At 42.4% G+C, this 25,360-nt stretch overlaps 1 protein-coding gene across 1 annotated transcript in view; it reads right to left on the bottom strand.

The window, feature by feature from the left end:
• Positions 1 to 34: 34 nt before the first annotated feature.
• Positions 35 to 25,360, bottom strand: part of LOC136678174 (homer protein homolog 3-like) — a 33,670-nt gene continuing 8,344 nt past the window's right edge. The window contains exons 3-10 of the mRNA XM_066656102.1: positions 21,314 to 21,470; positions 17,872 to 18,003; positions 17,310 to 17,417; positions 12,632 to 12,765; positions 9,467 to 9,623; positions 2,876 to 2,983; positions 2,451 to 2,531; positions 35 to 2,120 (exon numbers count right to left, since the gene is read on the bottom strand). Coding sequence (XP_066512199.1) covers positions 1,935 to 2,120; positions 2,451 to 2,531; positions 2,876 to 2,983; positions 9,467 to 9,623; positions 12,632 to 12,765; positions 17,310 to 17,417; positions 17,872 to 18,003; positions 21,314 to 21,470 — 1,063 coding nt within the window. The 3' untranslated portion in view covers positions 35 to 1,934. The remainder of the gene's footprint in view (positions 2,121 to 2,450; positions 2,532 to 2,875; positions 2,984 to 9,466; positions 9,624 to 12,631; positions 12,766 to 17,309; positions 17,418 to 17,871; positions 18,004 to 21,313; positions 21,471 to 25,360) is intronic.

A 25,360-nucleotide genomic window follows, 5' to 3' on the forward strand; every position in this document is an offset into this window, starting at 1 on the left:
CACTTCTGTATGTTTGCTTTTTTCCCCCTGACCACATGGAAGAATTTCACAAGTCAGTTTTTGTTTATTTATTTTTTTATTAATGGAAACTGCACATGTTCAGTGTAGAAACTGAGACCTTAGGTGTTAACTGATAATATTCAAGGCCAGAGCAGATTTACTGCTTAAGTGTAAAACGACATAAAAGTGGAAAATAATGTATATACCAGTCTAATTTCATATTTCTCTGGATGCTTTTTGTTTATAGTGCACAGTGTGCTAAAGAAACAATTCCACTTGGCTCTGAATCCCAGGCCACAGTCTGAAAAACATGCTACACTGTTGAAATGTGCACCTGCACCTTCTATGCCTGTGCTTAATTAAGGCCTTACAAGTACAACATTGGTCAACAAAGCAGAGAAAAAGTCTTTATGATGCTGACAACTGTTCTAAGTTGATCGCTAACTCCATACAGCTACTGACGTGGCAGACGATTGTTAAACGCAGGCATTACTTAAAACCTGCAATTTATGATTTACTTCCTTTTAAGACTTGATTTTGTATGCTTTGGTGCCCGGCCCTCTAACACTGGAACAGAACGTATTACTCCACATTTTAAAGCCAATTCACCATCACATACAGTTCACATTAATAGATACATAAAGCATGGTTCTGAAGCTACAATCGATACACAACCTTGGTCACACACGTCTATGACATCATAATGCTTGAAGCCCTATTATCTAACTGCAAAAGCAAGTCACTGCAAAATGAGACCTGTCCCAGCCAAAGCTTGCATTCCTGAATTAGTGAAAATGGTTCTTAACCTTTACTTATCTTAACATACAGGAACCTATCAGGAAATAAAAAAGTATTGTGCATTTCCTACTTAAATTTCTACAAATGCAGCTTGATATCTTCTGCATCACTGTAGAACCAATAATGTAATTGTCTGAAGATTTTATACAGTTCCTGACTTGATAACTTAAGGAATTTATTACATTTATCATTTTAAGAGCACATTACTACGTTTCCAGGAATCCATTGTATTCTAATTATGTCAAATTTAATAAATCTATGTAAAACATCAAGTTACCTTAGTCTATTAATATGTTACTGAGTTATTACATTTTGAGAATTAATGACATTGTTGGTTCCACAGCCCCACTTACACACAGTATCATCGCTGCTATAACAAAATATTCCCCAAACAAACGGGATTGCACCGTGCAGTGCTGCCCCTGTGGACTGGTGACCGTTCCACTGGTCTTTGGTTTTACGGGAGTGTCCAGCTCCAGCACTGCATTTCTGCTGAGTAAAGAAACTGCATCCAAATGGTACATTCACACACTGAGTTCAAATAAATCTGAATCTCAAAACGTATTAAAGCAGATAAAGTATCCCCTATTTGTGCTCATCTATAGACAGCCATTTGTTGTGCCATTTATTTAAGAAAGGCTTCTAAAAGAGTGACAATTCTTTATTCTACCACCTGTAATAAGTTTATATCTATGACTTAATATAATGCAAATGCAACTTAATATTATTTCTAGTCTGGCTCTATAAATCCTACTACGGCCATGCTCCACACACTGTATCAAAAATAGTGCTTTCCCCCCAGTCGTTATTAACTTAACATTGACTTAAACTGAGACTGAATTATTGCTAATTTGTTAATGGAAACTGCCACCGAGTGCAGACTGAAAAATCAAGAAAAAAACAAAACAAAACAAAACAGCAAAGAAAATTATATATATATATATATAAAAACACAACGTAGCACGTCGTAGCCTCTTCTGTTCTCTAGCTGAAAGCATAGCTACACTACATGCTGAAATGGGTGCCTCCTGGTTGACTTGCCCTCATTACTTTTCAGAGGCTGAGGCTGAGCTCTGGATGCTCACGTTCCTTCTCCTCAGCTCCTGCAGGTGATTCAGAAGGTCACTCTTCAGGCTTTACTTCTCCAGCAGTTTGACTAGACCCTGTCGGAGATCGTTGAGGTCGAAGATCTTGACGTCCAGGATCTGGATGACCCTCTGGATCTCGTTTTCTGTGCGGTCGCGGTCCTCCAGCGTGGAGGCGAGGCTTTGCTCGGCGCTCTGGACTCTCCGCTCCAGCTCTACGTTCCTCATCTCAAGCTCCTGAGAGAATCAGTGTCATACACTCTGCAATCAGGTTGTAAACAGGATAGGAACAAGAGCTGCAGACTGTCGAGACCAGCTAGGGACTGCCGATAAATCACATCTGAGATTTCTTACGCAGTGGTTTTAGAGGTCACCTTCATTTTAGTCCAAATGCATTCATTCTACAGTTATCTCAAAGAACATTTGGAAAATCTATTAACATAAGATCTATCTGGATCATAGGAAGCAGGATTTTAAAAGTGGACTACACTGAATGAAGGCTGATCAGTTAATAATGAGAAAGGTTGTGATGGCGGTGTGTTATTGTTACTGCAGATATGTATTCACCTGTAGTCTGTGAATGGCTTCTTCTCGCTCCTGCTCCATCTCATGGAAGTTGGACTTCTTTGCTTGAAGAATGTGGATTTCCTGAGTTAAAATAGAGATCAAAATCTGGTTCTAACCCGTCTGAAGTTTTAAGATTTAAAGTATATACATTTTTTTACGAGATGAAAAAGTGGTGGGGGGGTTAATAGAATATTCATTGGACTGTATCCAAAGTGTACTATTTGATGCAGAACAAATACAGACAGATGAAAAGAGGAGAGACTGTGGTAAAATGTTTCCGTCCTTGGTCTGTGCTCTTTTTCTGCTTTTTTACAGCTCATTCTTAAGCAAACGGCAAAATTAATCAAATAATAGTCAATCAATTAATCCACTACAGAAATAACCGTCACTGCAGCTCTCATGTGCTGGCTCTTCTGAGTCCTCACCTCATCTTTGGCCTTGAGTAAGGCCTCCAGTTCCTCCAAGGATTGAGTGAGTTCATCCTTCAGCAAATCGCTGGGGCCCTGACCTCCATGAGCCTCCAATTCTGCCACCTTCACACACACACACATTTTTTTTGTTTAGTTTTTAGATGCCCTCACGTCCTATGACCCAAACTCAAGCGAAAAACTTCTCACACTGGAAACAATACATGAGAAATACAAAAAGATGGTTAAATACTGAACATTTCTGTTTACAAAACCATTAAAAAGATCTTGGCAAATGACAGCTGACATTTATCACTCAATTCTGAAAACACTCCATCCTAATCAGGGTTGTGGTAGGGCTGGTGTCTACACCCCCTGAACAGGGCACCAGACCATCACAGGGCATCACACACTCACTCACACACACATTTGTGGACCGTTTCACAAAACCAATCCATCCACCATCATGTGCTTTTGGGACTGTGAGAGGAAACCCACACCGACACAGGGAAAACACACCAACCTGCTGGTGAGAATCAAACCCAGGACGTCAGGAGCTGTGTGGGAGTGAACACCCGCATCACCACCTTGGGTCTGGATTCTGATTTTTAATTAATCCAATCTTATTACTGGTTTTAAATATTGGGCCTTGTTCTGACTCTATAGCTCTCACCTGAGAATAAACTGTAAGTCCATTTCTGATCATCTATGAGATTTGAGTGCTGCGTGTCAATAATGAGGTTGTTAAGCAACTCATTATATAACTTTTATTTAATCTCAACATACATCCATCCATCCATCCATTATCTGTAAGCGCTTATCCAGTTCAGGGTCGTGATGGGTCCAGAGCCTACCTGGAATCATTGGGCGCAAGGCGGGAATACACCCTGGAGGCGGTGCCAGTCCTTCACAGGGCAACACACACTCACACATTCACTCACACCTACAGACACTTTTTGAGTCGCCAATCAACCTACCAACGTGTGATTTTGGACTGTGGGAGGAAACCGGAGCACCCGGAGGAAATCCACGCAGACACAGGGAGAACACACCAACTTCTCACAGACAGTAACCCGGAGGAAACCCACACAGACACAGGGAGAACACACCACACTCCTCACAGACAGTCACCCGGAGGAAATCCACGCAGACACAGGGAGAACACACCACACTCCTCACAGACAGTCACCCGGAGGAAACCCACGCAGACACAGGGAGAACACACCACACTCCTCACAGACAGTCACCCGGAGGAAACCCACACAGACACAGGGAGAACACACCACACTCCTCACAGACAGTCACCCGGAGGAAACCCACGCAGACACAGAGAGAACACACCACACTCCTCACAGACAGTCACCCGGAGGAAACCCACACAGACACAGGGAGAACACACCACACTCCTCACAGACAGTCACCCGGAGGAAACCCACGCAGACACGGGGAGAACACACCACACTCCTCACAGACAGTCACCCGGAGGAAACCCACACAGACACAGGGAGAACACACCACACACCTCACAGACAGTCACCCGGAGGAAACCCACGCAGACACGGGGAGAACACACCACACTCCTCACAGACAGTCACCCGGAGGAAACCCACGCGGACACGGGGAGAACACACCACACTCCTCACAGACAGTCACCCGGAGGAAACCCACACAGACACAGGGAGAACACACCACACTCCTCACAGACAGTCACCCGGAGGAAACCCACGCGGACACAGGGAGAACACACCACACACCTCACAGACAGTCACCCGGAGGAAACCCACGCAGACACGGGGAGAACACACCACACTCCTCACAGACAGTCACCCGGAGGAAACCCACACAGACACAGGGAGAACACACCACACTCCTCACAGACAGTCACCCGGAGGAAACCCACGCAGACACGGGGAGAACACACCACACTCCTCACAGACAGTTACCTGGGGGAGTCGAACCCCCAACCTCCAGGTCCCTGGAGCTTTGTGACTGCGACACTAACCTGCACCACGGTGCAGCCTTAATCTCAACATATTTCTACTAATCAGAGGCTGTAGATTAACAGCAGCTTAATGGAATAATTCAATACACATATTTGAAACCTTCAGGATCATTTGCAATCAAATAAAAGCTACTACGACTCACGTGACCTTCTGTCAGTGTGTGAGTCTCCTGGACTTCACTTTAGAAAACTGCTGACTCTACTACACCCCTCTTAGAGCTGGTGAGGAAATGTGTCACCCCCTCCACCCTCAGGGCAGAACACAGGCGCATTGATTCTATAGTTAGAATTACAGCACTCTCCTTCAAACAAAAGTCGGAAGAAATGCGCAGGAAAATTAATGAGTCGTAGCCGCCTTACCCCCCCCACCCCACACACACACACTGACATATACACCAACAAACACACACGCCAATTCAAACACAAAAAGACAGTATTGTTGTGTTATTGTAGTGTTCTCTTTTTATTACAGAGACGACCTGCCGACAGAACCGTGTCCATTCGCTAATTCACTAATGCAGAGTGAGTCTGTGAAGGACAGAGCAGAGGAGGGGGTGGACATTACGCCCCAAAGCACCGTTCCATCCATTTTTTAAGCTTTTCTATGTGATTAAAAAAAGATTACATAATTGTCAAACCGCCCTGTCCTCTCTGGCTGCTTTTCTGCTCTGTACGGAGGGGAGAGCCCAGGGGAGGGGTCAATCTCAGTGGATGACCCAAAGCCAGGACGCAGACATTAAAGGCCTTCTGTCTGCTGTCTGCACAGCCCATGAAAAGACTAGAAAGCAGCCAAGGCTTCATACTTTTGCCATCTCTTTCTGTCCATCTACCGCCTACCTTTCCACCTTTCTCTCTCTCTTTCCCTGAATCTCTCACCACTCTCTCTCTCTCTTTCCCTGAATCTCTCACCACTCTCTCTCTCTCTCTCTCTCTCTCTCACACTCAAGCTTTTCAGCAACCTGTCACTTTATCCCTTTTATGATGCTTTCAGGCCGTGCCATTGTTCTCTCTTTGTCTGTTCTTTCTCTCAATCTCTCAGTCTTTTCTTCCCTCTGTCTCAAATAAATCACTCCATTCCTTTTAATATCGTTAGGCCTCACCATCTTTCATACCCCCCCATGTCTTGTTTGTTTCTCTGTGACTCTTGCCCTATTTTACTGCCCCCCCATGTCATATGTTCTGTCTTCTTTCCTTTACTTTTGCTTCTTTTTTGCATGCTCTCTCTCTTTCTCTTTCCTTTCCACCTTCCCTTGCTCTCTTCCGTTTTTTCCGTCTTTGTTCTCAAAAAGGTTACCAGCAAATCACTCTATCCACTCTCACCTTTCTCTCTCTCCTCTCCTGCTTTGTTTTCCCCATCCCTCGTCTCTCTCTCTGATAGTACTATATCATTTTTTCTCTTGCTCTATCATATTATGCCCCCACTCTCTCATCCTCTACAGTCATCACAGTCACGCTCTTCATTCAGACCTCAACACCTTTCTGCAGGGTGTTCACCCGAACACATACTACACTGAATCAACAGAACGGATGAAGAAAAAAATGAAGAGGACATCACACAAAGGTCCAAGCCACATGGAGAGTCTTGAGAGGGACTGGCTTATTTTTAACTATGTAAAGTGCAAAAAGAAAAAAAAAAATCCCCCAAATGAGGGGCTGCCAGTTCCCCCTGGTGATTTTTCATTTCTCCTAAGTAGGCCATAGAAAGTAGGATGTAGCTGTCCTACAAACCCTCCTCTCTCTCTCTCTCTCTCTCTCTCTCTCTCTCTCTCTAGTCTCAGGAGACATGAACCATTTTCAACCACCTGGTAGCCTGTATCATACTGGAGAGAGAGAGAGAGAGAGAGAGAGAGAGAGAGCCTTGCTCACTCTACCACAAACTCCTGTTCTGCCCTTGATACTTCATAGTATTCCCAAAAAAAAAAAACACCCAGAAGAACAAAGTTAGAGCAGAAGACGACGACAACGCTGGAAGAAGCTGGAACAAGTGGCCTGGGTGCTGTGTAATGATGTCACGACCACTACCTTCTCATTAGCAGCGACCGGAGATGAAGCACACTATTTGAAGGTCTATCCGAGGCCACAGCCCAATTAAGCGAACATGTCGAGAATGCATCACTGTCTGTGTTTCCTCTGCTGACTCAGAGTCTGGGCTCCTTCACTATCGGGCCTTAAAGGAGTTTACCACATTAGAGGCATGTTCACCTGGGGCTTAGAGGGGATACAATTTCACAGAAACTCAACGGGAAACCATTAGCCTCCTGCCCACTGCTAGACTGTAGCAGAAATACCTCTAACCACAGACTGGACTGGAGATCACCACGAGGAACCAATCACAACCACCAGCCATGGACCAATCAGAAAGGCTGTTACACCCTGCCCCTGTCTGATTCCAAGCAAATGATCTAATTATCTGGACCAACACCCCATATGAACCTTATCTGTAATCCGAAACCTCTCTCTGACAGCTTTATGAATGTCTGTGATCAACAAGAAATGCAGTTATGGATCTGAGTAACAAGATTTCCTCCCCTTTCCACTCACATGTACTTAACAACTGAACACCCAATCAGCTTCATGAGAATAAGGGCATTACTGAGAGGTGTGAAGTCTGCTACTGTCTGGATACTAAGAGTCTATAAAAATGCCTTACATAAGTTTGTATATGTATCTTTCATTGTTAAAGCTTCCTTTAATCATCAGATGTGCCTCACAGTTAATTAAGTTAGTGCTGGGCGATATGAACTCAAATCAATATCACGATTAATTGTGCATTTTACCACGATTACGATTAATTAACGATTATTTTTGTATTTTTGACTCCCACAGTTCAGTGATGAGGCTTGTGCTGTAAATACGCTCCTGTATTAAATATGGGATCATTTTCGAATGTTGCTGGGAGCTCGTTCCTCGCTAGTTTTTTGAGCACTCTCATCTTAATTATAGTCAAAATTGAGCATGTGCAAACCACAGACGCTGCGTTTTTCTTTGGTACTAGCCACTTGAGTCACTTGGTCGGCCTCTGCGTGGTAGTGTGGTTTTAAAGGGACAGTACATGAACACACTGTGGGGACGTAGCAGGATAAAAGTAATCGATTTAGACAAGATTATGTCAATTAGAAGTTCTGATTGATTTCGATTAATTGCCCAGCCCTAGACTAAATAATTAAAAATAAATGGAAATCGTGTCCCTTTATTTTAACATAGAAAGTTAAGAATATGTCTCTCTCAGGTTTAATGTGATAATATTTGAGATATACCATATTAAAACAAGCTACAGGCAGGAATCTGGAATAAAAAAAAATCATAAACAGGATGCCTGAGATGCAATGCAGATTATTTGCTGCTATCAGTGTCACTGGTAAATGGACTTTCTCCCAGAGGATGGAGAATAGGTCACAGATGAAGTTTCACAAATAAATAAATAAATGGCCTTTGCACATCACTGGTATTTTTATCTTCAGTCCTCTCCATTTACAAAATGAACACGTGCACGCATGTCTGGACATGATTAAGAGGATTCTGTGAATTAATGTTAAAACATTTTAAATTATTTCTCTGGTGAAGGGCTTTTCTTCTCTGTTAATGGAGTTTCATAAGTCGAGGTCAGTTCAGATTCGGTAAAGCAGCTTTGGATGTCTGCCTTCATTTAAATATACTGATATTTAATAGACTGGAAAGTGAGAGAGGGGAGGGTGCTTTTATAACAGTGGTGCAAAATTCAATTTAATATATTACCACCATGCTGACACAGACACTGATCATAAATGGACAGGATATCAGTCAGACGTGTTGTCCACTTTCGTTTCAGTTTTCTAAACTTGTAATTACTGTAATTAATGTAACTGAACTGACCTGTAGTGTCATTCCAACTATAATAACTATAGTCCCTTTCACACATGGACGGTAACCCAGAGTAGTTTGGAGTTTACCCAGAGCTGTATGTGTAAATACCTACACCTACACCTACAATATTCATCCCAGACTTTATTTTACTAGTCCCCAAGTAAAGGCTCCAGGTAAATTCAGCACAGGCGCTGCCCCATGCCTAAAGCCCATGGAGCATTTCCCACTGCAAGAATGTGTCGGACACAGAATATCTCCTGCTGTGTGCTACGTGTGTGAAAGGACCACTCCGTGACATCTCTGGAGGACCTGAGCTTCTCTACTGTTTCTCTGGTGTAGGCAAATTAGCTTCTCCATAACATTATACATTCTCAAGTTTAAGGACAATGAGGTGTCTGACCACTCCTACCCACTAGAGGGTAATGAAATGCCTGTGTTCCGTTTTGGTAATAATTTTCTACCCGTTTGTTTACCCGACTGTAATAGATATTGCACACCAGATGCGTTGGAGTGGTGTTTGTAGTGTTCATGATTTAAAATTAACCCTCCAACATTTGTATCTGACCACTCTAATGTCCTTGTGGCTAAATTCTAACAAAGTGCTGAAAATTAGTGAAACATTACCTACATAAATATCTGAACTTAGAACAGTGTAGAAATTAAGTACCTTATCACACTGCTCTGATCTGATCTGACCACTGATATCAACAGAAAGTATTTGTGTATCCTTTTCTTTCAGCAATGTGTTTGTTAGACTGTCTCACCTGCTCTCTCAGCCTGTCTGTCTCCTCCTGATAGGCCGCCAACTGTTTCTTCCACTGCTCCACGTTGGCATTGGCCTCATGTAAAGCTGCCACTAGTTTAGCATTGCTATCCTGGAGGGTGAACAACTCAGCTTCCAGGTTCATCTCACAGATTGAGCTGCAGAATGGGCAGAGAAGGAGGTTAGGCTTAAACACAACCAACCAACATGTGTGTTTAGAATGTGGGGGAAACTAGAGCACCCTGAGGAAACCCATGGCGACACAGGGAGAACACAGCTCACAGAGGAGTCTAGAGGTGGCGACTGAATCTAGAATCCCAGGACCCTGGAGCTTTGGGATAATGACACTACTTCTTGCGCCAACATGCCACCATTTCTGACCAATATTCATTCATTCATTCATTCATTATCTGTAAGCGCTTATCCAGTTCAGGGTCGCGGTGGGTCCAGAGCCTACCTGGAATCATTGGGCGCAAGGCAGGAATACACTCTGGAGGTGGCGCCAGTCCTTCACAGGGCAACACAGACACATACACATAGACATTCACTCACACACTAACACCTACGGACACTTTTGAGTCGCCAATCCACCTACCAACGTGTGTTTTTGGACTGTGGGAGGAAACCCACGCGGACACAGGGAGAAAACAGCTCACAGAGGAGTCTAGAGGTGGCGACTGAATCTAGAATCCCAGGACCCTGGAGCTTTGTGATAATGACACTACTTCTTGCACCAACGTGCCACCATTTCTGACCAACATAAAATAACTAATTATATTAAAAACATTAAGGAACATACTGTAAAGAGTAGAGTCCAAAAACACACGTTGGTAGGTGGATTGGCGACTCAAAAGTGTCCGTAGGTGTGTGTGTGTGTGTGTCTGTGTTGCCCTGTGAAGGACTGGCGCCCCCTCCAGGGTGTGTTCCCGCCTTGCGCCCAATGATTCCAGGTAGACTCTGGACCCACTGCGACACTGAACTGGATAAGGGTACAGATAATGAATGAATGTAAACAGTATAGATGAACCCCCAAAAAACTCTGATAAGATCCTAAAAAAGTCCACATGCCTTCAGAACAGGTTCTATTATATTCTGTTGACCTGCTTGTTAGTTGTTCAAAGAAAGCAAAAAGGACATCTCATCTCCCATTTTACAAGCTGGTTTTTATTTTCTGCTTCTCATGATTCAAGTAATAATCCTGAGCACTTTCAGAGACGATGAGATCTGGACTCTAGTGCCAACAGTCCATTAAGCAGCTGCTTTATTTGATTTTCAAATGTTCTTCTTTTCTGCTATTTCCTCTTCTGAGTAATGAAGTCAAATGAGCTGTTTTATCAAGTCGAAGGATGAACTGAAACCTGTGGTTTCTCAAGATCTCAAGCAAGAGAGAAGCTTGATTTTCTCCTTTCTCTCAAACATGAGCTTTAGTGAAGCTCTTGCAACAAGGCCCTGCGCGGAGTCTGTTAGGAGTCCGGGTTTCTCCAGTTTTAGAAACACCTGTTACTTTTCCATGTACCCTTCTGTATCTCCCTCTTCCTTATGCAAGTCGATAAAATCAGATTTCCTCAGAACAACTATCTAAAAAAAATAAATAAATAACTTTCTTTATAGCCATTTTAAACAAATGAAGGCTGACCCTTTACTTGCTCAGTACTGCATATAGTCATTCACTTTGCCTTGATGGTGAATCAAGATGTCATTTCATTTCCAGGCACAATGTTCCAGGAATGAGCTGGGTATATTATTCTGTCGGATAAAGGGGGCCTTTCCCCTTATGCAAGCCTTCATTTCTTGATATTTTGAAGGCGAGAGGGCAGGAGAGTGTTCGGAGACTCACCATAGCAACCCTCGTTAGAAAAGAGAACCACTGGGCAATAAAGGACGGACAAAAGCAAGGCGACAGGAGAGGGCCGCTGAAAGAAAGCGCGTGTGTGCTCATAAATGTACTGGAGCACTTATGTATGACTCAACACAGTAATGGCTGCTCCGCTCTCCCGCCACCTGGGCTAACAATGTGAATGGTCCTGAGTGTGGTCTGACTGACTGGGCCCGATACATGTGACAAAACAGACATGAAAGAAATAGTGGCATATGTAGAATGAATGACTTAATAAAGAAAAAAACTGCTCACATGACAACATGATGACTGCATATAACCCTGAACATGGCTCTACACCTTTCCAGTGCGAATGAGCTGGAGCAGTCTTTATTAGCATTAACAGACGTGTGGGCGATTTTCCAATCAATTCTTCAGTCTGTCGACATTAACAGCAGCACATGGTTCTGATTTTATCCACACAAATATTTCAGAAAAAGCCTGGACCTTACTCTGGGCTTGCTATTCCAGCAACTTAGTTTAGTTTATTTATTTGAGGTGCCTGATCGTTCCATGCTCCACCCACAAATGGATTCTTTCTTCCTAAACCTTTCAGGGTTGGTCCAGTTTTAGAGAACTATGATAAAAGTTTGTGTGTGTCAAAGCCACACAGCTGCAGAGACGTGGGGTCCTGGGTTCAATCCCCGCCCCGGGTCACTGTCTGTAAAGAGTTTCCTCCAGGTGCTCTGGTTTCCTCTAACAGTCCAAAAAAACAAAACAAACAGGGGAACTGTGAGTGAGTGGGTGTGTGATGTGCTGTGATAGATAGTGCCCTGGGTGTATTCCTGCCTGGTGCCCAATGAATTCAAGTAGGCCCTGGACCTACCATGACCCTAATCAGGATGAAGTAGTTGCAGATGATAGAAAACTGAAGGTGAATCTCATTTCACCAGATCAGTTCCAAAAACAAAATGCTACACCCTTTGTAATACATGTTCCTATCCTAACAGTGCGAAAACCTCACCGCAAAACATTTGTTAATTATAACAAATAAAACACAAAATATGGCCTAGGCAAGAATTTGGATTGATGCTTTAATTTTGTTTTTTTTTTGTTATGTTTTGAACTCAATTAATAAACAGAAACTGGGCAGAAAATGTGGCAGACAATGCATAGTTTTTGCCCTTTAGAGAAGGGATGCAACCCTTGCAGTCCTGGCCCTGGTGACTTCACCATATGCACTGTTGTGTTTTGTCTCAGGTAGGACATCTGATCCAGCACAGTGCTGACTTACCTAACAGTTACATACTTTTGTATATGTGACTGTATAAATGACATCACTGCTCTTACCCTTCAGACAACATCTTCTTGATGCGCTCTTTCTCTGATGAAAGGGTGATGTCTGCACTCTGGCTGCGGAAAAGCTTGTCCTCCGGGCCGTTCACACACATCACCGGAGGAGACTGCAGCTCATCCGAGAGATCCTGAAATATGCACCAGACACACACACACAGATATTTAGACACACACACAGATATTTAGACAAACAAACATCATCATGACTTCTCCAACAAAGATGCAAATACATAGCTGGAATAATCTCCATTGAAAACGTTCTTAATAGACTAGACTGTTCTGAACCCTACAGTCACCATGCACAATGAAGAGTAGGGGCTAGAAATATTAAAAAGCCTCCCAACCCTAGGCTGTGGAACAGTAGGACTGTGCTCTCCAGCATGATGAAGTTCCCTCCAGGACATTTGGGAATGCTCTCATGCCTGAATGCAATCAAATCCAATGTTCTTACATCACGTTTAAAAAAAAACTTCCCAGAAGAGTAGAGGCTGCTAAAGTTGCTACATCAGGACAGTTCCCTATTAACAAACTGTATTTGAGAAGGAACACTAGATGCACAGGTGGATACATACATTTGGACACATACCCTATAATGCAGTGGGTCCCAACCCTTCCACTGTCCTGCACATGTCAGAGCTTTCCACCATTTCCTTCTCTAATAATTCTGACGTATTTATTGCAAACACTTTTTGGCTGCAGGCTTGTGTTTATGTTCGTGATTCGCCAAGAGGCATTCATTCATTCATTATCTGTAACCCTTATCCAGTTCAGGGTTGCGGTGGGCCCAGAGCCTACCTGGAATCATTGGGCGCAAGGCAGGAATACACCCTGGAGGGGGCGCCAGTCCTTCACAGGGCAACACACACACACACATTCACACCTATGGACACTTTTGTGTTGCCAATCCACCTATCAACGTGTGATTTTGGACTGTGGGAGGAAACCGGAGCACCCGGAGTAAACCCACACAGACACAGGGAGAACACACCACACTCCTCACAGACAGTCACCCGGAGGAAACCCACGCAGACACAGGGAGAACACACCACACTCCTCACAGACAGTCACCCGGAGCAGGAATCGAACCCACAACCTCCAGGTCCCTGGAGCTGTGTGACTGCGACACTAACCTGTTGCACCACTGTGCCACACCATCGAGAGGCATGTCAATCATAATTTTGGAAATACTCATTTATTATGTACTTCAAAACTTTTTTAATCTGTACGTGTTATCAGAGTTTACTCAGAGAAACTGTGGTGTAACGTTACTTCATTGCTCAACTGATTTCATTATCATTAGCTTGTATAGATAGTCTATACCTTTGTGCACTGCCATCCAAGGGCAACGAGGGGGCAGTATTTTTAGACTCAGACTTTTAATTGACTTCCATTATCATGACCATTAAAACAAGACTGTTAACGATGTACCGAAACAAACAAATGCATCAATAACAATAATGCCTGTAGCATCTCTATGGGAAACCTCTTGACCTCAAACCAGGCACAGTGCGAATAATTATCATGATATGGGGTTTGCTTTAACATAATTATGGAGCATGACATCTGAATTTTACTGCTGCTGTGAAAATATTACCATGTTCAGATAATGTAATTAAATAAACCAACAACACAAACCCAGCAAAGCAGAATGATAAATGCTATGAGTTTATCAGATCTCGCAGCAGTTTTGCAGATTCTCAGCACTTCGCCACAAAGACCAGCTCATAAATCTAAATTTACTTTAACACTTCTGAAACCACAAATGCAATTAATGCAAGTAAAGCCATTAAAATGCACTCATAATTTTGGAGATATTTCTGAAAATATTAGATACAAATGATTTCAATTGAGTAAGGAAAGACTTTTCTAAAAGATAAAAAGTATATAGCAACAACTGGACTCTTAACCTTGCAAGACCAGGTAGAAAATCAAACATCTCACCAATTATCCCTTAGAGAAACCACAAGCAAGGCCCTTGAATACAATGCATGCTGTAATAACAGCAGATAAATACAGAAAAACGTTATGAAATGTAGTTTAGTCTTCTGTGTTCATTTTTCAATAGGTTTTTGCTAATGGTTAACTAAGTAAAGCTTATAGCCAATGACGTATTTGATTTAAAACAGATGTAAGTCGGTCTCTGATTTCTGCACAGTATATTAAAACAGTATAGGAGTGTAGTAGCTAACAGTAAAGAAGTGAAGGGGTTTCTGTTTAATTATAGATACAATCGCTGGAGAATCATGCATTTTCTCCCTGGGTGGGGAGTGAAACTGAAGCCCCTCTGGATGGTCTGGTTGTCTGTTTCTGTGTGATAAAGCAACACTTCTCTTTGCTCTGTCCCCTATTCCTTTGCCTTCAGGCCTGATATCTGTCCAGGCGCTCTGCACCACAACAGGACTAAAATACAGAGGACAGCAAGACAGATCAACAGAGAGAACAGAGAAATGAAGACCTTTGCAGCATTGTGGGCGTTTGTTTAGAAAATATGTTCTATGTCACAAATATAACCTAAAGACTTGGACTGAAGCCGAGATGTGCACTCTATGGATCAGTTGGGGCCATAAAACCTGTTATCACAAATCAGCGCATAAACCTAGCTTTAAACTAATCAACTCACTCACTCACAATCAGCAGTGTCAAGATGCTCCACATGGGGGTGCTGTTCCCACTCAATTAGTGATTTCACATTAACAATACTGACTTTGTTCAATATTTATTATTGCTTTTTGGAATCTTTAAGCAGGTTGCAGCTGTTTTTCCCTGTTTCTACCAGAGCAGGCTTATACAATATGCACTTCATTCATTCCTACTCCCAGAGTAGCCGCACTGCACTGAAATATAAAAATCAAATTTATCCGTGCTCCTTATTCTGCCAATACAAATCAGTCTTACCTGAGAGAACTGCAGAAACCCAGTGGGAAAGCATTATGGGAGAGAGACAAGCAGTTAAATGATACACAAAGTTGAAGAGATAAGTATATTACAGGTTTCAGCAGATAATTGTCTAAATAAATTATACAGGAAACAGATAAAACATTTGATAAGTCTAATATGACAAACAAAAGACTTATTTATTATATTCTCGAAACAAAAAACATTTGGCTAATCCTGAGAAAGCTGATCTGTTTCAGTACAGGCCTGGGTTACAGTGGTTTGTGTGGTGTAGGGGGTACAATTGCAGCCTTCTGTGGAGGGAACAAGTTAAACACACAAATCCTAAGAAAAGACCATTAACACTGTATTTTCCAACATATAGATTATTAATAGGGAATGTGGATTTGCACACACACACACACACAAACACACACCCCATATACTCAAGTATATCCACTGAGAGGTTCTCCTGTGGTACTGTTCCATTGTGGCACTTTTATTTTCATGTGTATCGGTGCAATTAAGCCTTTTTGTTTTCTCATAATAGATCAACACCACCAAGTTCCAAGAAACAGGACCATTAAGCTGCAGATTTGTAGGAAACAATCAAGATGTGGAGAGCACATGGGAAGCCCTGAGGCACTCGGTTAAAGAGTATGAGTGTTATTCATGTAGCGTTGGAACCTGCTGATGGTTTAATTGCTCCCAATCACTCTGCTGACCTGAAAAGCCGAACAGCTTTATTCAGTGGGAGACAGACGCGGCAAGCCAAAGCACAGGACTGCATGGATAAATTTATCGCTGCCCTATTTCTCCTCTCTCTTCCCAGTGAGACGAATGACCCAGCTCATCTTTCTCTCTGCTTCCTCTCCTCTCCTGCTCTCCATTCCATCCCTCCTTCACTTTCCTGTGCTCTTGAGGTGGGCTTGAGTTTCAGTTAACTCCTTCTCTGTGCATCAAGAGCAGGAGGAGGAAATGCTCTGGAGGCTCTTGGGACTGCAGTTTAGAGTGAGGTCAAGGACTTCTCTCTATGCTCAGTTCTGATATGTTTTGTTGATATTTTAACTAGATTTACTTCAAATATGTAGATTTTCAGATATTGTTTTTTTTAAAACATTATGACACCTTTAAATGCCTTTAAATACAACTAAAAACATCTAATACATCTATAAATGATTCATACCCCAATTAGGTTAATTAGCAAAATGAACACAGTTTCAACTGACTGCAATAAACAATGACTGCTTAATCAGCTGTATGAAAAATGCCCATTGGTAAAATATAATGCATTTACATCCCTTTTCCACAAGCTTCCTGGTGTCTTAATAAAACGTCTGAGATGGGCTTTGCTCAAAATACCACAAGGATCAACGCCCACAGCAGCATTCTCCCTCTGTGTAAACAGCCCTCTGCAGAATGACCAGTTTCAGAGTCTGTTCCTTTAAATGATAATGAGCCACACACCTCTTACCCCCAAGCAAGCAGCAATGACAAGCAAGACACACAAAATATTTTTTTCCCTAGTCAAAATTTGGCTTGGTTTTCTCATCTCTCCACTCACGTTGGGCCTGTTTTGCATGGTTTAACTTTGCACTCTCACATAATTGCACGTCTGGCACTGTGATTGAATATACTCAGACGAGGGGGCAGCTCGTCTAATCCCATGTTTCCTGACTCAGGTCCTCATCGTTTATGGTCTGGTAGGCTCCAAATTAATGTGCACATGCACAGAAAAATCTTTTAAATGTGTCCCTTTTAAGTGATTCTATCAGTATGTGTTTGTGTGGGGGCCCACCTGAGGGGCTGCGATGTTCAGGGCAGGATTGGTCAGTTCCATCTTGTCCTGTGATTTCTCTCTGGCCATACGAGCAGCCTCCTTTACCTCTCTGAAGCGCTCGGAAAACTGTAACGATAATATCCACTTTACAGATGAGAACACATTCATTTTTATTAATATCAACAGGATTTATCAAAAACTATGAGGCTAAGAGCCACGAGTATGAGCCTATTCACCAGCGCCTTCTAACTGTTCCGGCATCCTTCATATCATAAGTTACTTTGGGCAAATGCATCATCTTTAAATGTTATTAGCGGAAATCAAATTTGCTCCTTTCTTCATGGTGCGATAATTGCATAAAGGAGATTATTCAAATCATGTTGTGTTTTAATGTGCAATAAAAGCCAATCTTATCCGAGTGCTCTTTACTTCCGAGGCGTATATACATGATACGTGATATCGTTCCAATCAATGCTAATCCTCCTTCAGACAAATCTTAATCAGGACAACATTATCATCCACAGGGACCCCGCGTCTCTTAAGGTGAAGCGTTATTAAGGCATGCGCTGGTGTTGTTTACCTGGTGAAGCTGCTGCTCTGTGGCGAACCCCAGGCCGTAAACAGTGTTAGCCCTGCTGTCCGCCCACTGGCCAAACTTCTGGGAAGTCTTAGTGAACGTCATGTTGGGTGTGATTGTGCTGTTAATGATAGCCTGCGGAGGCAGAGTGAATGCAATTTTTCAGATCATAATCAAGTTTGTATGATAACAGGAAAAATATACTGCTATAACAAGGCTTTTGCGACGGATAATGTTTCTTTTTAATATAGATTGTGCAACAAGCTTGGACAGGTGGGGCATTCCTGGTTTACAGATGATAACACTCCTTGCACACAAATTATTTAATGCATTTGGTGTTCACAGTGTAGGGAATTTGTAGAATTCACAAATGGGTTCCTCAGCTGTTCTTTTAAAAACCCACTCACCCCCCAACTTTATCAGTTATTATAGCTTTCAATAATCTGTAGCACAATACTCTTGTATAATTATTCATTCATTCATAATCTGTAAGCGCTTATCCAGTTCAGGGTCACGGTGGCTCCAAAGCCTACCTGGAATCATTGGACGCAAGGCGGGAATACACCCTGGAGGGGGCGCCAGTCCACAACACACACACTCATATACACTCACTACAGACACTTTGGAGTCACCAATCCACCTACCAACGTGTGTTTCTGGACTGTGGAAGAAGACAGGAGCACCCAGAGGAAACCCATGCAGACACAGGGAGAACACACCACACTCCTCACAGACAGTCACCCGGAGGAAACCCATGCAGACACAGGGAGAACACACCACACTCCACACAGACAGTCACCCGGAGGAAACCCACACACACACAGGGAGAACACACCACACTCCTCACAGACAGTCACCCGGAGGAAACCCACATGGACACAGGGAGAACACACCAAACTCCTCACAGACAGTCACCCGGAGGACCCCCACACACACATAGGGAGAACACTCCACACTCCTCACACACAATCACCCGGAGGAAACCCACACAGACACAGGGAGAACACACCACACTCCTCACAGACAGTCACCCGGAGGAAACCCATGCAGACACAGGGAGAACACACCACACTCCACACAGACAGTCACCCGGAGGAAACCCACACACACACAGGGAGAACACACCACACTCCTCACTGACAGTCACCCGGAGCAGGACTCGAACCCACAACCTCCAGGCCCCTGGAGCTGTGTGACTGCTACCTGCTGGACACCTACCTGCTGAACCACCGTGCCGCCCTTTGTATAATGAATGACACATAATAAATGTATAATAAATGTGCTTGCAGTTCTGACCTTTTATATAAAATAAATGATCAGTCCATGACACTTACATTTGTTTGGAGCATGGCCAGGAAATGAGAGGGCTCTGGCAGCTTATAAAGGTCTCCCTGTCTCTACATTAATGACTCCTCTAGTGAAGGGGGAACCGGTGTCATGTGAGTAGATTAACAGAGTGACCGGATGAAAACTGGGAGAAATAGACACGTATGAGGTCATGGTGGAATGGAATAACAACATGGGTCAGTTTGGAGGTGTGTGTAATCTATGAGCTACCGCAGCTCTGGAGGCCGTGCGGCTCCTAGAATACACACGCTGACCTTTTCCCTCATTTCCACAACTTATTCAATATTAAAACACTTCAAAACTTCCTTGTACCGTATCAAAGAGGAGGTTCATAGCAGGGTGTGAAGCCTTATAATGAAATGCTTAAGCTACAGAAGCTACGGTTTAGATGAGTTAGCATAAAATGTAATGCTATGGCTAAAAATCTCAATTAATTCTACCCTTTAGATTCTCAAGTGAGCGTGTTGCTGAATTACACATTCTTAAGTAAAGCCTTTTCATGTTTTCCTCTGATAAACAAACATGCTGAATAATTTGTGTCTACCCTACTGCCAACTTCACTGCAGGTTTGTTCTGGGGGTTTTCCTGATGCTCCATGAGGGAAGTATCATTTATAGAGGGCTGAGAGGTGTGGCAGTTCTTAGCTTGCCTATTCAATCCATCTCAGTCTCTCTTTGTTATGATACATTGTTGTTCAATGGTCAAGTAGTTCAGACAACAGTAAAAAAACAATAAACTGTGGTATGATTTATCCCACTTGGTATAACACTGTCTGCTCCTAAACTATAGGTTTATATTCTGTATTCTATGACTCATAAAGGAAGCTGTGAGTACTGTTACCTCTATTTTGCCATCGCAGTTGACAGGTGATTTTTTATTTGATTGTAGTATTTTCTGTATTCCTAAAGCCATGTCCGTTTCAGTTGGTCTCCTTTGTGAATAACCCTTTTGTGGCTATGGAGAAAGCCCTAACTGGATGTTTTTTAATTAACTGGCTGAATGCACTCTTATTTGCACACAAATAATTACTCAAACAATGGCTAAATAACCTTGCAGAGATCATGCATGCGTTTCCATAAAACAAAAAGCCTTAAATTCACAATTATTTCATTAAATATGTGACCAGACATCAGATTAAAACTGTACATCTGTGAAGGGGGTTTCACTGAAAAAGCAAAAACAAATGGAGCTATAATCCTTATCTGAAAATGGCTGTAATATGAGTTTTTGGAACTGACTGCAAAATACACTGCAGGCATTTATGCCAGGAATTTCAAGTCACAATAAAGAACACTAAGAAGTAAAGGTTTTAAGAGCTGGCAAATAACAATGATTCATTCAGAGCGGAAAAAGTTGAAAATGTCATGTGAAATACCATTGGTTAAAAAAAGAAAATCCAACATTTCTTGCAGTTACTTCTAACAAAGTAAGCAAACTGCTACTGCTTTCTGTCAAGCCTTGTCCTATACCCTCCATGCATCCTCATTACACAGAAAAAAAAAAGCCCCAATTTGTATTCACCCGGCGGATGGCAGTAGCTGAGCCCCTGCCCCTTCATGGTGTGTGAATATGCTCTCCACGCCAGCTGTGTCTTTCTTCATTGATCAACACCTACATCCCCAAGGATCTCTCTCATCACTGCACTATGCCTCTACTCAGCTAAACCTGGACATGCCCCATTCACTCAATCAACAGCCATTGATTGGACACACTGGTGCAAAACAGCAGTTAGAGCCTTCAGAACTGACATCAACACTTTTTCTACACCTTGGATTTTGTCCTAATTTTGCCCATCAACTAATTACGACTCTCAGTCTTACTACACCAACAGCCTTTAAGAAGCAGGAAGGGTCAACGCTAGCCTCTTTTCAAACTGACGCTAATTAATCATTACATCAGCAAACGAAGAGATGGTGGGTGGGATTGATTCTGCTTTCTCAGAAAGTTCAAAATTTAATTTGCACAAAATGCTATATTAACGTTAGCCGAACAGAATGCTAATTTCTTTTTCCTGTGAGAAAACAACAAATCGTGTTATTTCACCACAGGCTGCATATCATTTGCCAGAAAATCAAATCTCCAGTTTGAAAGTGCTCACCTTGGTGCCCCCCACACTGATGATGCGGTAGGCATGCCGGTTGGCATCGTAGAAGAAGGAGACGGTGACGGCATGTTTGCTGGCTGGAATCCAGTTCCGTTTAGTTGCTGGATCGATCTGGAACACATGAGCTCGTGTACTGAAGATGGGCTGCTCCCTGTGAAAGAAATACACAAGAAAGGTGATTTGAGACCATCATAACCCAGACAAAGTACGATAAGTGCGATCGCAAAAGAACAGGACATACATCTCAGCAGTACCACATTTAACAAGAACACATTGTCACGGATGTGAAGAATCAAGTGCTATATTGAGCACTAACCATGCTCCCTAGTGGAGAATCTTCAACCTGCTAAACACGAGTGAGTGAATTAGGAGCCAGGTCCATGAGGCTCTTCACACAGTTTATCAGGATAACAATATACTCATCACATTCCTCAAAGATTTTGTCTAATGCACACAAACACACAGTTCTCCAATGTGAGGAGATACTTCCAATTTACATACTAAGTGCTAAGGTAAATTATGGCTGTGATTGCCTCAGTCGCCATGAGATTAGAAGCCTATATTTAATGCCCTGGGATCATTCATGGATAAACCGCATCTCCATAAATGGGTAACCACGAAAACCTCATTCTATTCAAAACGGTCAGTGTTTCCACTCTGTTTAGCTTCATCTACTCTATACTCTTCAGAAGCTACTTATCACACATTAAAATGCAGAGTGGTGTAGATACTAAACAAATATTAAAAATGACCTCTTTTAGGTTTGAAAATCTAATTCATATTATATACATAAATAACAGCTCTGAATTTGAGGAAGATGCTTGCTCAGGATTTTGGATGCTTCAACCAAGCATTGTTTTCACTGACACATTAATCAGACAGTAATAGCAAGGGTTCATTTTTCTTTTAATTAGAATGACACTGGCTAAGTCACAGTCACTGGGTGACAGACCATTCTGCTAAAAACACCACTAGATCCAACACACTAATGCATTAAGGCCTTCTCTTACCCCTCTGGTGACAATGAAAACTGCCCTAAATGTACAGAGATCAATATGCACTGATTCTAGAAAACCACAGAGTGAACGTTAAACCAATCATCTAAACCTATCAGTGAGAATGAAATTGAACATCACTATTAGTGAAAAAAGTTCATCTTAACTGAATCACATAACTAAACTCGAGAAGTAGTAGAGTAGACAGTATATGATTAATGTAGTGGATGCAGAAAGCTGTTGCAGCACGGTGCCCACCATGACATGCTAGAGCAGGGGTGTCAAACTCATTTTCACATAAGCATAATAGTGTCCCTCAAAGGGCCAGATGCAACTGTAAGACCGTATAAATGTAATTAAATATAACCAAATGTAATGTAGAATAAATGTAATTACTCCTTAATGTTAAATACCTCTGAATTTATTACTTATTCAACTTATAAATATTTGCATAGATATAAAAATGTTTGCTTGTTGCTCTGTTAACAACATAAATCTTGTTAATTTGTCAGATTAAGAAACACATTACTCCATCAATCAACGATCAAACTATCAAAGTGAATAAAGAGAAATATCATCAAACACAAGTTATGACCTTCAGCACACACTGCTTCAAAAATACACCCTCTGAAAAAGACTTAGACACGCGAGCGATTTCTTCAGCTACAATAAAGCTAGCTTTCACAGCTCCGTCGTTTTGGGCCGTGAACATATTCTGCTGCGATTGCAGTTTGCCTTTTAATTCTTGTACAATTTGTTGCTTTTCTTGAAGGCTAACTTTGACATACTGAGCTCCGTGTTTGGTGTCAACGTGGCGACGTAAATTGTAATCCTTGACAACTGCCACCACCTCATAACACAAAAGACATACAGGTTTTTCTCCTTGAAGCACAAACATGTATTCGCCTTCCCATCTCTCTTCAAACTGTCTTCCATTGGCATTAATTTTTCTTTTCCAGGACATTTTGGGATCAATATTTGTAGCTATTTCTTAATTCCACTTGTTGAAAAAAATCACATCAAAGAGGATACACTGAAATTTAGTGGTGGAATGCGTCACTTGGCGGGCAACATAATCGCCATGCATTGTGGGAAATGTAGTTTAAGGTCAACTCACGCTTTAGAATTAGTGACAGAATTAATAATTAAGTCTAAAAGCGTGCATTGACCATAAACTCCATTTCCCACAATTAATGCCGATTATGTTGCCTGTGAAGCGACGGCATTAAGCCACTTGATTGCAGTCAATCTGATCTTTTAAGCTCCTGCAGCCCACATCAAATCATACGGCGGGCCACATTTGGCCCACGGGCTTTGAGTTTGACACGTGTGTTAGAGTGAGGACCACTTTGGACACACTGCCCGCCATGTAATGATGATTATAACGCTGTGCTCCGTTTGAGAGTCTAGGCTTCAGCTCTTCAGCAAAGACACATCTCTGACACAAAGATACTGATCCCATATGATCACAGTGAACACACATTCCTTCAGTGTCACTGACTTCCAGTGCAAAGCCGTTCCCAACGTGCAGAGGAAATTAAATTTTCCCACCAATTCCCCTCCCATCATATGATGATGCCAACTTCATTCTAGACACATGACCTGCCACGGTATTTATTTTAACTGCCACTAAAGCCATGTCACTGAACCGCTCGTCAGGCTTGGAATTAACTGTAAATTCAGCAGTTGCTCTCTGGGACTCCCAGCCCTGTAAAAACATATTAAGCAATTTTTTATAAATAATTTATTAACTACACTGAGTTAATAAATAAATGGTTTAAGTTTAGTCATGAAAATGAAGGTCAAAATTGATTCAAACACTTATAAACTAAACTGATATCTTACTTGAGGAAAACAAAAACAAGTCACATTCTGTTTTTAATGGTGGGCAGAACCGTGTTTACTCATGCCCTTATTCCTCGTCTCAGGATGGTGTGACCATGTTACGCTGGTATCCTGGATACAGAGTAAATATTTGAAGGTCTCAGGGCCATACCGTTTTGGAGTGTTGCTTTGGCCACCTCTACTAGGAAAGTTTCAAAGCTCATCAAAAGTGAATGACAACAGGGAACGGGATTAGCCTGGACCTACTGGGAAATGTCAGGTCGTTTGTAAGCTGCCACACATCAGAAGATAAAGAGAGGATCCCCGCTGGGTGAAGGAGATGGAAATGGAACCATCCTAATGGAATCAGGGAAAAAAGAGAAACGTAAGAGTGAAACGTAGACACTCCTGATATCATTGTTCACAGTCTTTAGGCCCTGATTAATGTTTATCTTCATACCCTTTTCAGAAATGGACAGAGATATGAGACTTTTGTCCCACTGACAGCTCTAGTCAGGACTTGACAAAGAAGCCACCACTGGATTTTAGAGCAAATCTCCGCCAGTGACTCGTGAAGACTGAAATTTTCGGCTAAAGGTCTCCAGTGTATTTCACACAGCCATGTTGGAAAAATGCCACAATGCAAATGAACTGAAACAGGTACAAATACAAAAGTAGATTACAGAGCAATCTGCCATTTTTAACAACTGTAAAGTATAAAACAATGTTTATAAAATGATCGCTGCCCTGCAAGTGATTCCAGGTTTGATCTGGGCCCATCGCACCCCTGAAATGAACAAACGGTTACCGAACAATGAATGAATAAATGAATAAAATAATGAGCTTTTACGTGTTTTCTAAAAACATGAATCTAACTGCTTTTTAACCCCTGACTGAATCATCCATCCATCCATTGTCTGTAACCCTTATCCAGTTCAGGGTCACGGTGGGTCCAGAGCCGACCTGGAATCATCCAGGAAACCGGAGCACCCGGAGGAAACCCACGCAGACACAGGGAGAACACACCACACTCCTCACAGACAGTCACCTGGAGGAAACCCACGCAGACACAGGGAGAACACACCACACTCCTCACAGACAGTCACCCAGAGGAAACCCACGCAGACACAGGGAGAACACACCACACTCCTCACAGACAGTCACCCAAAGTGGGAATCGAACCCACAACCTTCAGGTCCCTGAAGCTTTGTGACTGCGACGC

This window comes from Hoplias malabaricus, chromosome Y (assembly GCF_029633855.1).
Source record: "Hoplias malabaricus isolate fHopMal1 chromosome Y, fHopMal1.hap1, whole genome shotgun sequence".
Taxonomy (NCBI): domain Eukaryota; kingdom Metazoa; phylum Chordata; class Actinopteri; order Characiformes; family Erythrinidae; genus Hoplias; species Hoplias malabaricus.